Genomic DNA, 13,212 nt, shown 5'->3' with positions numbered 1-13,212 from the left:
AATGTCAAATAAGATGCAAATAAGGAATGGACGGAACGAATGAAGAAAAAGCGTAGCTGATGCATCAGTCATGCGTAATATGGCGGGAATTTAGTTTGTTTGCGAAACTTATAAAAACATTGTTTTGCTTATAAACAAATAAATGTAAGGGTAGCATTGAAAATGAAAAGTCATCATTGATTTGTAAAATAGGTACTTTATTTTAATACATCTAAAACGTACATGGATAATTCATAGAACACATTTACGATATTTAAAAACTACATTATAGGTAGATTTATTAGTTTATATTTCAATAAAATGTTTAAATGACGAATTGACGATAATCATAGTCTAAAAATAGTATTATCCGTATACTTCATGTAAACTAAAATATTTATAGAAATAAATTCCAAAAGTTAAAGTCAGACCAAGCTAAGTTGGCAGCGATTTTGATAGCCCAGCCTGTGCAAGCTGTTAAGTAAACGTCATAATTTCATAGAAGCCTGACGTTAAAAATAACACCTGCACTGTCTGAGCTGCCAAAATCGCTGTCAACTTATCTTGGTCTGACTCTAACATTGATTTGGTAATTTGTTTTTTTTTTTCTGTCTAAAACTAAGAGTTGTATAATAAAAGTACAGTAAGCTGCAGAGAGAACTGCAAACAAATTTATATGCAGGGGGTTACTTATCTCTGCAGCGTACTGTACTATAATAACTACCTAGTTACACCCCATATTCAAATATTACGATCAGACTTAAGGCTAAATCACACCGCATGCATAACGCAGCACAGGTCCAGCACACGGATATAATATACACGCATTCGTGAAGAGTACCTAACGCAAGCGGTGGCTATTTTCGTAGCTGAGGTCATGCAGCACCACGCATGCGCTCTGTTATAGCTACTAAACTCGTCACACTTTCACATTTCACACTTAGAATTTCATCCATTATTACCTAAGCATATACAATGAATCATACCTAAATACCCTTGCTAAAGTTGGTAGGTATATATAATAATTTAGGGCTCAAGGACATTCTTTCTTGAACAATTTCTTGGCACATTCATCGTTTAGAAAAACCCACAACGTCACCTACAATTTAGAAGGGATTTAAATCTACTTCGGGTCAGACGTGTAGGCTTAGAACCGGCGTAGCTTTATTTGACGTTCATAAGCGTATTGTAATATGCCTACGTGGAAAATAAACTATCTTTATCTGTAGGTACTTATGTTATTGAATCCGCGTTTGTACCATTTATGCCAGTTCGGAGTTAGATTCCTGACTTGAGCCATCCATTAATTTGTGGTCCTTTGCACTGAGAAAGGCCTCGTCAGAAACTTTCCATAATTGCGATATTTCCATATTGAACAATTTTGGAAGTTTCTCATATACTTATATTTTGTATGGGGATCGAAATTTTCAAACTTTCCACTGTTTGCCAAAACTTGCACATCTGAGGACAGACTCAGAAGACGGCTCGCCTTGCTTGGCTTGCTTACAGTAGGTTACCTACTGTAGGTATGATACAGATATATTATGCTAAAGTTGAAGGTGTATAATATATAATAGTAACTAACAATCTCGCACCAGGTCTTGAGGTATTCAGGGGGCCTACCGCGAAAATCGAAGTTCGTCAATTGCGGGCATTTTTCTCTGTCACTCTAATGACGTCTTAGAGAGAGTAAAAGAGAAAGATCCCCGCAATTGGAGAATTTCGGTTTTCGCGGTAGGCCCCCTGAACTCAAACATGAAGTGACTTTTATGTAAAGGCGGTCTAAGTATTTTACAGATAGCGCTAGCATAGGTTTTTCCCGTCAGTCCTATGAATAATGTCAAATGCTTGTTTTTTATAGCCCTAGATGCTAGTCCCTTAAACAAAGCTAGAGTCAGGTCTTAACTTATGTAAGCGTCATCTTTACAAACTTTTGACAATTGTCAGCCCCAATTGCAGCGATGGAGTATGGAGAGAGCGACGCGTCCTGTCTCTGGTTCACCAGTCTCGTCGCGGCAGATCGCAGTGTCGGTGTGTTAATCGTCTGGTATTACACTATAGTCTGGCAAACACAACCAGAAATACCAAGGAACCAAGAAAACTATACTTATCCCTTTCTTTTGGGTGCTAGAGTACTAGCGTAAGACAAAGACAGTATGATTATCTCTGTTTGTGTTTGAAATGAGACAGTCCTGGGCCAAACTATACCTATTAGTCTACTCTAAAGGGAACATTAGGAATGGGGTTGGCAACTATAATAGATGGCGCCAGTATACTTAGGTGTTTTCTGCATGAATCTAGTATAACTGGATCAGGCATGAGCAGCGTGGGGGATATGATCGAACGGGACAGCCTTATGTATCTTTCAATAGTAGCGGAGAAAGCGCTATTATTGTTTATCCTTGTCACAGTCTCATTTTTTAAATACCCCACCGTAAATTTGAGTATGGTTTATGGTGGGCAACAATTAACCCGACCAAATTACGTAGGTTGTTTTTGGTATGTAGTCAGGAATTTTAAAACGTGATTTTAATTTTTTCGTATTACGTATGTTCTGTTCCTCACGGGCGCACGCGAATAGCAAATCTATAGGATGTAGGATCATCTGTAGGACATCTATGCTTTACTGTCTCAAGTTTTGTTCTGAGATTTGGCTTAAATGGATAGGCATCTTATGAATAAAACTAATTTAATAAATAAAACATCATTTGACACTATTCGTAGGGTTGACAGTAAATTTGTTTGACCGGCCAACCCTATGTTTTTCACATAGCTTGGGTTATGTGACAGCTGTCATCTCAATACAATTTGGCATTTTAAGGTTGGAAATTGTATTGAGATGACAGCTGTCAGCCTGTCACAGAGCTCAAGCTATGTGAAAAATATTATAGTAAGACTAAGACTGACTTCAGTAGGCAACTAGGTAGTTATACAGGGCCGGATTTAGGGGAGGGCAACCGGGGCTACAGCCCCGGGGCCTCCACAAAAGAGGGGCCCCCACAATAGAGACTTCGGTAAATTTAACATTTTATTTGGAAACTAATTTGGGGCCAGGGGGCCTCCACTCCTTTATTGCCCGAGGCCTCCAGACCTCTAAATCCGTTATCAGTATCGTATCCGTGTTATCAGTTGACAATGCCGGTGTCCTCCCATACGACGAGACGGTAGCCGGGCTGCACGCTGTCCACGTAGAACCCGTTCATGTACGGGCTTGGGAATAGGGCGCTCAGCTGTAAAAATATCATTGCTTTGTAATTTATATTCGTAAAGAAAAATACGAACACAAGTTCATGAAATAAACGTTAACATTTAAGAAACGTATCACGTTCAGTACCCCTAGTGTAAATTTGATCGACATCATAACGTGACGAACGCGTTTGCGTTAAGTCTCATTTTGTATAGGATTTTGAGTTTACAAAACGTCCCGCTTGGCGCGCTCTTTCTAAATCCAATACAAAATGAGACTAAACGCAAACGCGTACGTCACGTTTCGAAATTGAATTTATTTACACTAGGGGTACTGAACACTTTTGAGAACAACTATGACCCTATTTCTGAGCATGAATATGGTAGAGTATGGTATGTTTTTTACACTCCAACGTAGGTACACACACCTCCTTGAAACTTCCCGTCCAGTTGCGCCCTCATTAGTGGAATTATGTTTTCTAATAAACCAACCCATTTCTGTATAATCTAGTATATTAATGTTGTTGTCCTACTTATTCCACAATGTTTGATCAATGTCATATATTGCATCAAGGCGGTTTGCGGCGGGAAACGCGAAAAAGAAATTTAGTTATCTGCCTCTTTATCGCTCGAATATGCAAGAGTGATAGAGAGGTTAGATAACGAAATTTCGATTACCTTGTTTCGCGGTAGACCCTCAGATTATGATGGATTGAGGTAGTGGCGCCCCCCCCCCCCCCCCCCAGGCAGAGTTTCATGTAATATTCCCTATTATCATCATATAGGTCAAATTTGTTGTTATTAAACCATAGTTTATAATTTTGTAATTTTTCAATGACTCCTATATCTATGATCATGTGGAGAGTGGTAGTGAGTAGTAATGGATGTCGAACCCGAATCGATGCTATCATAGTGTTATTTAGTGTGGGATCTACTATCGAGTTAATCAGTATTTTTAAGTTTAATGGCACTTATCATTAAAATAGTGTAGTAAATATAATGCAATAATTTCAAGTAAATGATCAACTTGTAATTTTGTCCCTTTTACATATACTATAAAACCCATGACTTTAGATCAGATTTATCCGAAATGTTACAACAAATAATAATTAACATACACGTTGCGAATAAACGTAATACAAATTCGTTACTTTTGAATAAGAAAATAATAAAATACTTATCCAAAATGACTAAACAGTGAATAACAGAAAGAGTAAAATAAATGTAAATATATACTTACTGTTGTAAATGTCACATTTGCATATAGCATCATATGAATTGTCATAGGTACTTAGAAACGTAGTCGTAATAGATACTTATACTTACTATATATCTTTGGAACTAAGAAAGGAATGAAATTGAATTAACACATTTACAACATATCACAGATATTTATTTCAAATTACCATTTCAGCATATCATTCACGCCAAGTCTTAAAATAATTATTTAGTCAACAAGAGATTGGCTACTAAACATTGGAAAGTCTTATCAATTCTCACAAAACGTTGCTCATGACAATACAATAGTTAATTATGTTAGTGTTGAACAATTGTTACTTTATAAACATTGTATTCTATTTTCAAAAATATTACCGTTGTAGCATTCTCTTTATTAAAGGCAAACAAACGGTGTCGTAGTTAGGCGCGGGCGAATGGGCCCCGCCCGCGGCCTCGCACTTAGGGAGGCCCCGCGAGGCCAACCATTTTATTACCTTGTGAACACACATTGAAAAGGACCTCACAGGTGTGGTTTCGCCCACGGCTAGATTGGTTCACGCTACGCCACTACAAACGAAAATTATGCTTTATTTGTGTAAATACCACAGTGAAGTGTATGGCATCTCTGAATTATTTTGACAATGCCTTAAAAAATCATGCATTTTCATTTTTCGATATTGATCATGATATTCATAATGCTTAAACGAGTTTTAGTTTAACATTCAATAGTCAGACTTAAACATGTAAAATATCTAAACATACAAATAATTTTTTACATCGTCTTACAATAAAGTATATTCAATTATTACATAGACTTTCAATATATTTAAATTGTATCTATCTACTTTTGAGTAATTTGTTGCAATGTCCAGTTTAATAGATTAAAAATAAATTGATAACTGTATACATTTTATTATTTTGTAGAAATCTTCTTCACATAATACAAATTCTTGATGTGGCATATTTATTTAATTTAAAATAATAAAAAATTGCAATCCAGTCTTTCCTTAAAGAAACACTAATTAATATATCTAATGAATGCTGCCTCTTCTTGCAATAGGCGCAACTGAAATCCAGTCAAAGACCATAAAAAAATCCTAAATTACATCTCGTTTAGCAAAAAGTACAGGATGGGAATTAAAAACACCCTGTTAACGAATAACGTAAATTAGAGTAAACCCTGTTTATTTCCTTAGATCGAAACGATATCATATTTGTAATATTACTTATTAAGATAATATTTAGATATGAATTAACGAAATAAGATAAGTAACATTGTATTCATTCAGTTGACATTACTAGAGATGTATATAATTTTTACTTATAAGTGACAAGACAAGGCGCTTTATTCGATTTATTTTCTACTAATTTGAGCAATTGCCTATACTTATAACTAGCCTTGATCTTTGTGGGGACAATAAACAGGATCTACCGTAAGTTACCTGACATAGCCTTACCCCCTTATTCATAAACGTCTATACTAAAGTTGACAAACCGCTAATAATCGTTTGTCCCTTTCCGATGTATTGGTATGATGGAACGGGGCAAACGATTATTAGCGGCTTGTTAACTTTAGTAGACGTTTATGAATAAGGGGGTTAGGGGGGTGAGCTCGTAGGCTCGCCATGACCATCCCACCAACAGGGTGCAAACTGATGCTCAGTAGCGAACAGCGGAGCGTCCGGCGCGCCATGCAAATATATGCTTCAGGTCTCAGTGCACGCTGCTCCTGGTCGCTGGACGTCACACTGGACGCCGGACGCTCCGCCGGCCGCCGCCGCTCAGGCGAGCGTCTCGGGGCGGCGGGCGCGGGCGCGCGTGATCTGCCAGTGGCGCCGCTTCACGCCCGACGATCGGCGCTGCAAACGAGACGCCTATACATATGAGGGAGATAACTGATCCCCCGGATTTGGTTTCAAAATGCCTGTTCGGCGTGAGTCTGGACCATTCATGCACGTATAACAATGAATCTACGACTATTTTAAAAAGATACCGGGATAAACACTACACATAAGGGAGATATCCTTCAAATTCTCATATAACAGAATATCAAGTATTCTCAGTCCTCACCCATGTTTTGCATACCGACTTATAATTGGCGTGATATGCTGAACCATTCATGCTCATAAAATATTATTAATAAGCACTCCATGCACAATTACTCACAAAATTCTGCAGTAAGTATAGATATACAAACAAAATATCAAAAAATCTAATTGCATATGTAAAAATTTTAAAATCACAAAGTAATCAGACCATACGACAATATTCTGATGTTCTAATTCTTTTTATATTATTGAGTATACATAATTGTTCTACCTACCCTATAAAATATTAATAAATGCCAAAATAACTTTCACCAAAGGGACAAAATTACAATATATTTAAAGGGAGCCAAATAACATCGAAATATGTACAAAGGATGCCAATGGAAAGCCCTAAGATGAGTACAAACAACTCCTTATTATGCAATGTGTATCTTGTCTTCATATTACTTACCATGCTATCGCTGACTTCCTCAAAGTCCATGGGAGACTCTTCTTGTTGAGATGTGTCGGGGACGCAATCTGGAAATAATAAAAGTACAGTTTAAGTAACAGAATAATATCGTTAAGGATTACATATTTCGCAGGCACATGGTTTTTGACCTGTGTTTATCTCGTTTTTAGGGTTCCGTAGCCAAATGGCAAAAAACGGAACCCTTATAGATTCGTCATGTCCGTCTGTCTGTCCGATTCTGTCACAGCCAGTTTTTTCCGAAACTATAAAAGCTATACTGTTCAAACTTGGTAAGTAGATGTATTCTATGAACCGCATTATAATGTTTACACAAAAATATAAAAAAACAATAAATTTTGGGGGCTCCCCATACTTAGAACTGAAACTCAAAAAATCTTTTTTCATCAAACCCATACGTGTGGGGTATCTATGGATAGGTCTTTAAAAATGATATTGAGGCTTCTAATATCATTTTTTTCTAAAGTGAATAGTTTGCGCGAGAGACACTTCCAAAGTGGTAAAAAGTGTCCCCCCCCCCCCCCCTTAACTTCTAAAATAACAGAATGAAAAATCTAAAAAAAATATATGATATACATTCCCATGCTAACTTCCACCGAAAATTGGTTTAAACGAGATCTAGTAAGTAGTTTTTTTTTAATACGTCATAAAAATTAAAAAAAAAATTTTTTTTTCATCAAACCCATACGTGTGGGGTATCTAGGGATAGGTCTTCAAAAATGATATTTAAGTTGCTAATATCATTTTTTTCTAAACTGAATAGTTTGTGCGAGAGACACTTCCAAAGTGAAAAAATGTGTCCCCCCCCCCCATGTAACTTCTAAAATAACAGAATGAAAAAACTAAAAAAAATATATGATATACATTACCATTCAAACTTCCACCGAAAATTGGTTTGAACCAGATCTAGGAAGTAGTTTTTTTTAATTCGTCATAAATGGTACGGAACCCTTCATGGGCGAGTCCGACTCGCACTTGGCCGCTTTTTTATTAAGACAATCGTTAAACAAACAAATTACCCCGACCATCTCCTTTCTATTGGTTCGACAGACAATGAATTAAGTTACCTCGGAGTTCCACTGACAAATACACGCGATGGAAAAAACACTTGGTTAGATTTTAGGAATTTTAGAACTAGAAGTGGAATTAATTTAATTTAACCCATATATTATTAGGTAAACCCCATTAAATGTTTTAGAAGATTTGTAACTTCAAGGAGTTCGGGCTTAAAATTGGTTATTGGCATATGTTAATATTTATGGGTTAATAATACACTGTGAATTGTGATATTGGACAAATGACTAATTGTAAAACAAATAAAGTAATCAGCTAAGGTGGTTAATTTCAGAAGGTCGTTTTATTGCGGTTTTCCTACACGAGCCGTGGGGCATTAGCCGTTTAAGGAATGTGGCCGTAAGTGACCGGATCCATTTATGTTTGTCACACAAGAGAATATAAAGTATTTTCCTTTTAAGTACCTACAATGTATTATTATCAAAGTATGTATGGTAATTCTTTTTTGTGTCTTACAAAAAATATTGATATAACTTACAAAAAATTTATAAAAACAAACCTGGAGGTTCATATATCTTATACCTTTAAACGAGCAATTCTTGTATATATATATTTCTGTGATCTCGGAAACGGCTCTAACGATTTCGCTGAAATTTGGTATATGGGGGTTTTTGGGGGTATACAATCTATCTAGATTAGTCTTATGTTTGGGAAAACGCGTGTTTCCGAGTTTTCATGCGTTTTTCTTACGACGCAGAATATGGTCGCTAATTTCGTGTTGTCGGCCACAGTCCGTCTGGTCCAGCGGGTTAAGACGCGGACTGCTAAACGAGTATTACGGGTTCGAATCTCGCCCGGTGACTAACTTTTGTTTTTTTTTTATATGTTCAAGTTTATATTTTTTTTTTAATTTTTATTGTTTTAGACAAGTTTAATTTAGTAAAAAAATGACCTATGTAATAAGAGAAATTGACAATAGATGGCGTTACTCTGTGACAAGTGCTGTAAGGTTAAAATCGATTGTAAATAATAATAATTGTCAGTTCACATTTTACTTTTTTAGTTTATGTAGAGTATCACCTATACACCACCATATTACAATAAATAGTTATAATATAATCGCCCAGGTACTGTAAACATAAACACGTAAACATCAAAAGATACAGAAGCGTTTTTGCGAAGAGGAGTAGGAGTATTAAATATGGTAACTGGATTTATTAGATTCAGTTACCAGCGCATTACATTTTTCGCATTATGTTTTGAGTTGAGCTTGGGGCGACTTTAAAGATTTGATACCAAAGTCAGTTTTCTATATCAGTATGAAAATCATTTCTCGAGTCTCATGAACTCCGCTGAGGCACTAAATCGCAAAACTAATTTCAGTTCGTATGTGAAGTTATTCGTCCGTGTGAATCACTACGCTAGACCGCTCAAGCTACTATCTAACCAGCGAGCCGACGAACTGTCATTGACTCCTTATCAGACCATTACAACTACAGCTGACTTTGTTTCCTAAAATAATACTTGCAATATCTTCGTGACATGACATTTATAAAGTGTATAAAAACGGTTTTCCGCTTTAAGATGAAGTAATCACGTTTCGCTCCATAACCCGTTTTATAATCATAATCATTTATTTATTCACAGAGAATAACGGTTGACACAATACAAATTATATTAACAAAATTGACAACATTCAATTTTTCAAGTAGGCTATTCTATGTTACGTATCGAAAGAAAATTAAATTCCAAGGTGTTTTTTTATTTCGCCTGAAAACCAACTTTTCTTTATAAATATCTAATCTAAAAGTTGCGATTTCCAAAGGGTCGTAAGGGTAGTATGGAGTCATTACCTACTACAGCTGAAAAGCTAAAATAATATTTTACAGTACATATGGGGCTACTTTATAGCACTAGTGCGAGAAGTAGCATATTACGTTACTGTGTCGAACATTTAAAGGGCCATATGTACTGTAAAACGTTGTACGATACATGTGCGAATAGGTAATTCGCAACTCGTGTCGATTTAAAACACTCCCTTCGGTCGTGTTTTAATTTATAGCCACTCGTTTCGAATTTCCTATTTTTCGCACTTGTATCGTAATGTACTATTACAGTACATATGGGGCTACTTTATAGCACTAGTGCGAGAAGTAGCATATTACGTTACTGTGTCGAACATTTAAAGGGCCATATGTACTGTAAAACGTTGTACGATACATGTGCGAATAGGTAATTCGCAACTCGTGTCGATTTAAAACACTCCCTTCGGTCGTGTTTTAATTTATAGCCACTCGTTTCGAATTTCCTATTTTTCGCACTTGTATCGTAATGTACTATTACAGTACATATGGGGCTACTTTATAGCACTAGTGCGAGAAGTAGCATATTACGTTACTGTGTCGAACATTTAAAGGGCCATATGTACTGTAAAACGTTGTACGATACATGTGCGAATAGGTAATTCGCAACTCGTGTCGATTTAAAACACTCCCTTCGGTCGTGTTTTAATTTATAGCCACTCGTTTCGAATTTCCTATTTTTCGCACTTGTATCGTAATGTACTATTACAGTACATATGGGGCTACTTTATAGCACTAGTGCGAGAAGTAGCATATTACGTTACTGTGTCGAACATTTAAAGGGCCATATGTACTGTAAAACGTTGTACGATACATGTGCGAATAGGTAATTCGCAACTCGTGTCGATTTAAAACACTCCCTTCGGTCGTGTTTTAATTTATCACCACTCGTTTCGAATTTCCTATTTTTCGCACTTGTATCGTAATGTACTATTACAGAAAAAAGAGGCCGCGAAGAAACGTAAAACAGAATCGCGAGAAACAATGTGCGTTTAGTAGTCATACAATCTTTGCAACAGAATTCAAAATGACCCACACACGCTCTTATTCGCTTTACAATAAAGTCGTGTTCAGATCATTTTTAACAGCTCATCCGCTTAACAACTTCTGCTGTTGATTGTACATTTTATGGGTTAAGATTCTGTCTTATCTTCATCGTATTAGCTTATGACTTTCTCTGATACACAAGAAAAAGAGAGTAAATGCATGATATGCACGCATTAAATCCTATACAGTGTAATCTCATACAAATATCCTCGTTTTACGAGTAACATACTGACTTAAAAAAAATTAAGGTCGTATTTATTTAACAACTGACGTGTATTATTTTTTTTTTTTTTTTTTTTTTTATGTAATAGGCTGCAAACGAGCAGACGAGCCGCCTGATGGGAAGCAGTCATCGCCGCCCATGGACATAAGCAACATCGGAGGAGCCACTTATGCGTTGCCAACCTTTGAGAACCCTAAAAACTATTATAGTACAGTCAAAATATTTACCCCCTTATTCATAAACGTGTACTAAAGTTACGATGCCGCTGATCATCGTTTGTCCCTTTCCGACGTATTGGTATGATGGAAAGGGACAAACGATGATCAGCGGCATCGTAACTTTAGTACACGTTTATGAACAAGGGGGTAAATGTGTTACGTGTGACCCATATCGTACGTTGTCACAGTGACAAACAACATGAAAGTTGCTAGAGATCTCTTACTATTGTCACTGTGACAACGTGCGAAATGGGTCACAAATTAAATCTTTTGACTGTACATAAATGTACATGTACGGTATAATATGTTAAAAACGGTATTTTAGCTTGTAAAGATAAATGTACTTATAACAGGTACTATTAGTATAGAATAGTTACCTCATAACATAGTTTCTGGTACGATTAACAATATTTACATAAAGATCAACCACTATAATAGTTAGTTAGGTCATAAGTTCTGTCACAATAGTTTTGACTGATACAGTGTAATACAAATTTTAATAAAAAAAGTTTGCCATGATTTGAAAGCTTGTTATATACTGATCAAAATGTAATATAGGTAAATAGTTTAATTTATATCGGACCTTATTTACTACTTGTTTACTTTGGGATTGTCGTTAGACGCGAATACGCGGGTGGATTGTGAAATATTTAAGTTTACAAAAGGGAGTAAAAATCAGTGTCACATTAATAAAATATGTACAATTTGTTTATTTGTATGAACCTACTTTATTAGAACGTTATTTCATCACCATCATTTATTTCTTTGACAAGTCTGTTCTTCAGCTAATATAGAGGTATATACTATATTCACACGCAATAAAGCACACATCAACGCTGTATTTCCAATGTAATGTAACAAGGTTGTTGCGAGTGTTGGAGCAGTTTTACATAGTATATGCATCACGTGCATGCTAAAGCCTCTATGAACTCGTAGTGCCAACTTATTAACATTAACATGATTTTAAATGACGACAAGGTCGAACATACTCGCAGTCATACGTAATATCGGTGTTGCATCAATCATGCATCACCAAATAAATATGATCATAAGGGTCAAAATCGAGTATTTAAAATAAAATAATGACATAAATGCTTCTACTTCGCCTTCTAACGTTTTCTGGTACTTTGCGTCTTAAGGATGACTCACGTTAGAGCGGGCAGGGTGCGCGCCGGAGCTTCTGTCTCTTTCTTTTCTATGACAGATGACCGGTGATCACGTGATGCTTTGAAAACGAAGCGTCGGAAGCTCCGGCCCGGCCCCGGCCCGTTCTAACGTGAGTCATCCATTAAAAGCAGTCGAAATAAGGATAGCAAAAGCATGAATGAAATAGACATATTCAATGTCTTCAAGTTACCAGTTTTCTTCAAAATGTAAAATAAAAACATGTTACAGGTAGATCATGAGTGGAAAAAAATATATGCTTAAACCTTTATATTTAGTTTTTTATTAATTAAAAGAGTATCAAACAATAAATATAAACGATATATTTTACATTTAGAATCCTAATAACAGACTTCCTCATCGTATATACGTACCGCATATCCTGCCTCTACATTCGATTGAATATGATAACTCGTATTTAGTTGTATTACTCGTATCAACATAATTCTTACACGATGACGCCCACAATCAGTAGAAACATTTAACTGCTACACAGTGGAAAACTAAGATTATCTCTTTGACTTATTAGACCTAGATTCTAGATAAAGATTAATACAATATTTGACCGCTGTACATTGTTTATAGATAGAAACAGTCAGCAGATTTGTCTGAATGTTGCTGCGGTTTTTGTAATGGCCCAGTTAATTGATATTCTGTTTATGACCAACGACGTTTTTACTCTACAATAAAATATTGTTATCCCACTAATATTATCAAACATAATGTCCGTTTGCGGCAGAACGCATTCGGATGAAATATGGCCTCTTATGTGTTAATCATTTTG

General features: G+C 36.1%; 1 protein-coding gene across 2 annotated transcripts in view; it reads right to left on the bottom strand.

The window, feature by feature from the left end:
* Nucleotides 1–176: 176 nt before the first annotated feature.
* Nucleotides 177–13,212, bottom strand: part of LOC133524601 (uncharacterized) — a 30,546-nt gene continuing 17,510 nt past the window's right edge. The window contains exons 5-6 of one of the 2 annotated variants that reach the window (XM_061860720.1): nt 6,883–6,950; nt 177–3,209 (exon numbers count right to left, since the gene is read on the bottom strand). In XM_061860720.1, the coding sequence (XP_061716704.1) occupies nt 3,105–3,209; nt 6,883–6,950 (173 nt within the window). In that variant the 3' untranslated portion in view covers nt 177–3,104. Of the gene's footprint in view, nt 3,210–4,536; nt 6,243–6,882; nt 6,951–13,212 lie in introns of those variants that run through there. The other variant, XM_061860721.1, reaches the window with a different exon arrangement.

This window comes from Cydia pomonella, chromosome 13 (assembly GCF_033807575.1).
Source record: "Cydia pomonella isolate Wapato2018A chromosome 13, ilCydPomo1, whole genome shotgun sequence".
NCBI classification, from domain to species: Eukaryota; Metazoa; Arthropoda; class Insecta; order Lepidoptera; family Tortricidae; genus Cydia; species Cydia pomonella.
The sequence above is the reverse complement of the archived record's forward strand: the minus strand, read 5'-3'. Positions and strand labels throughout refer to the sequence as shown.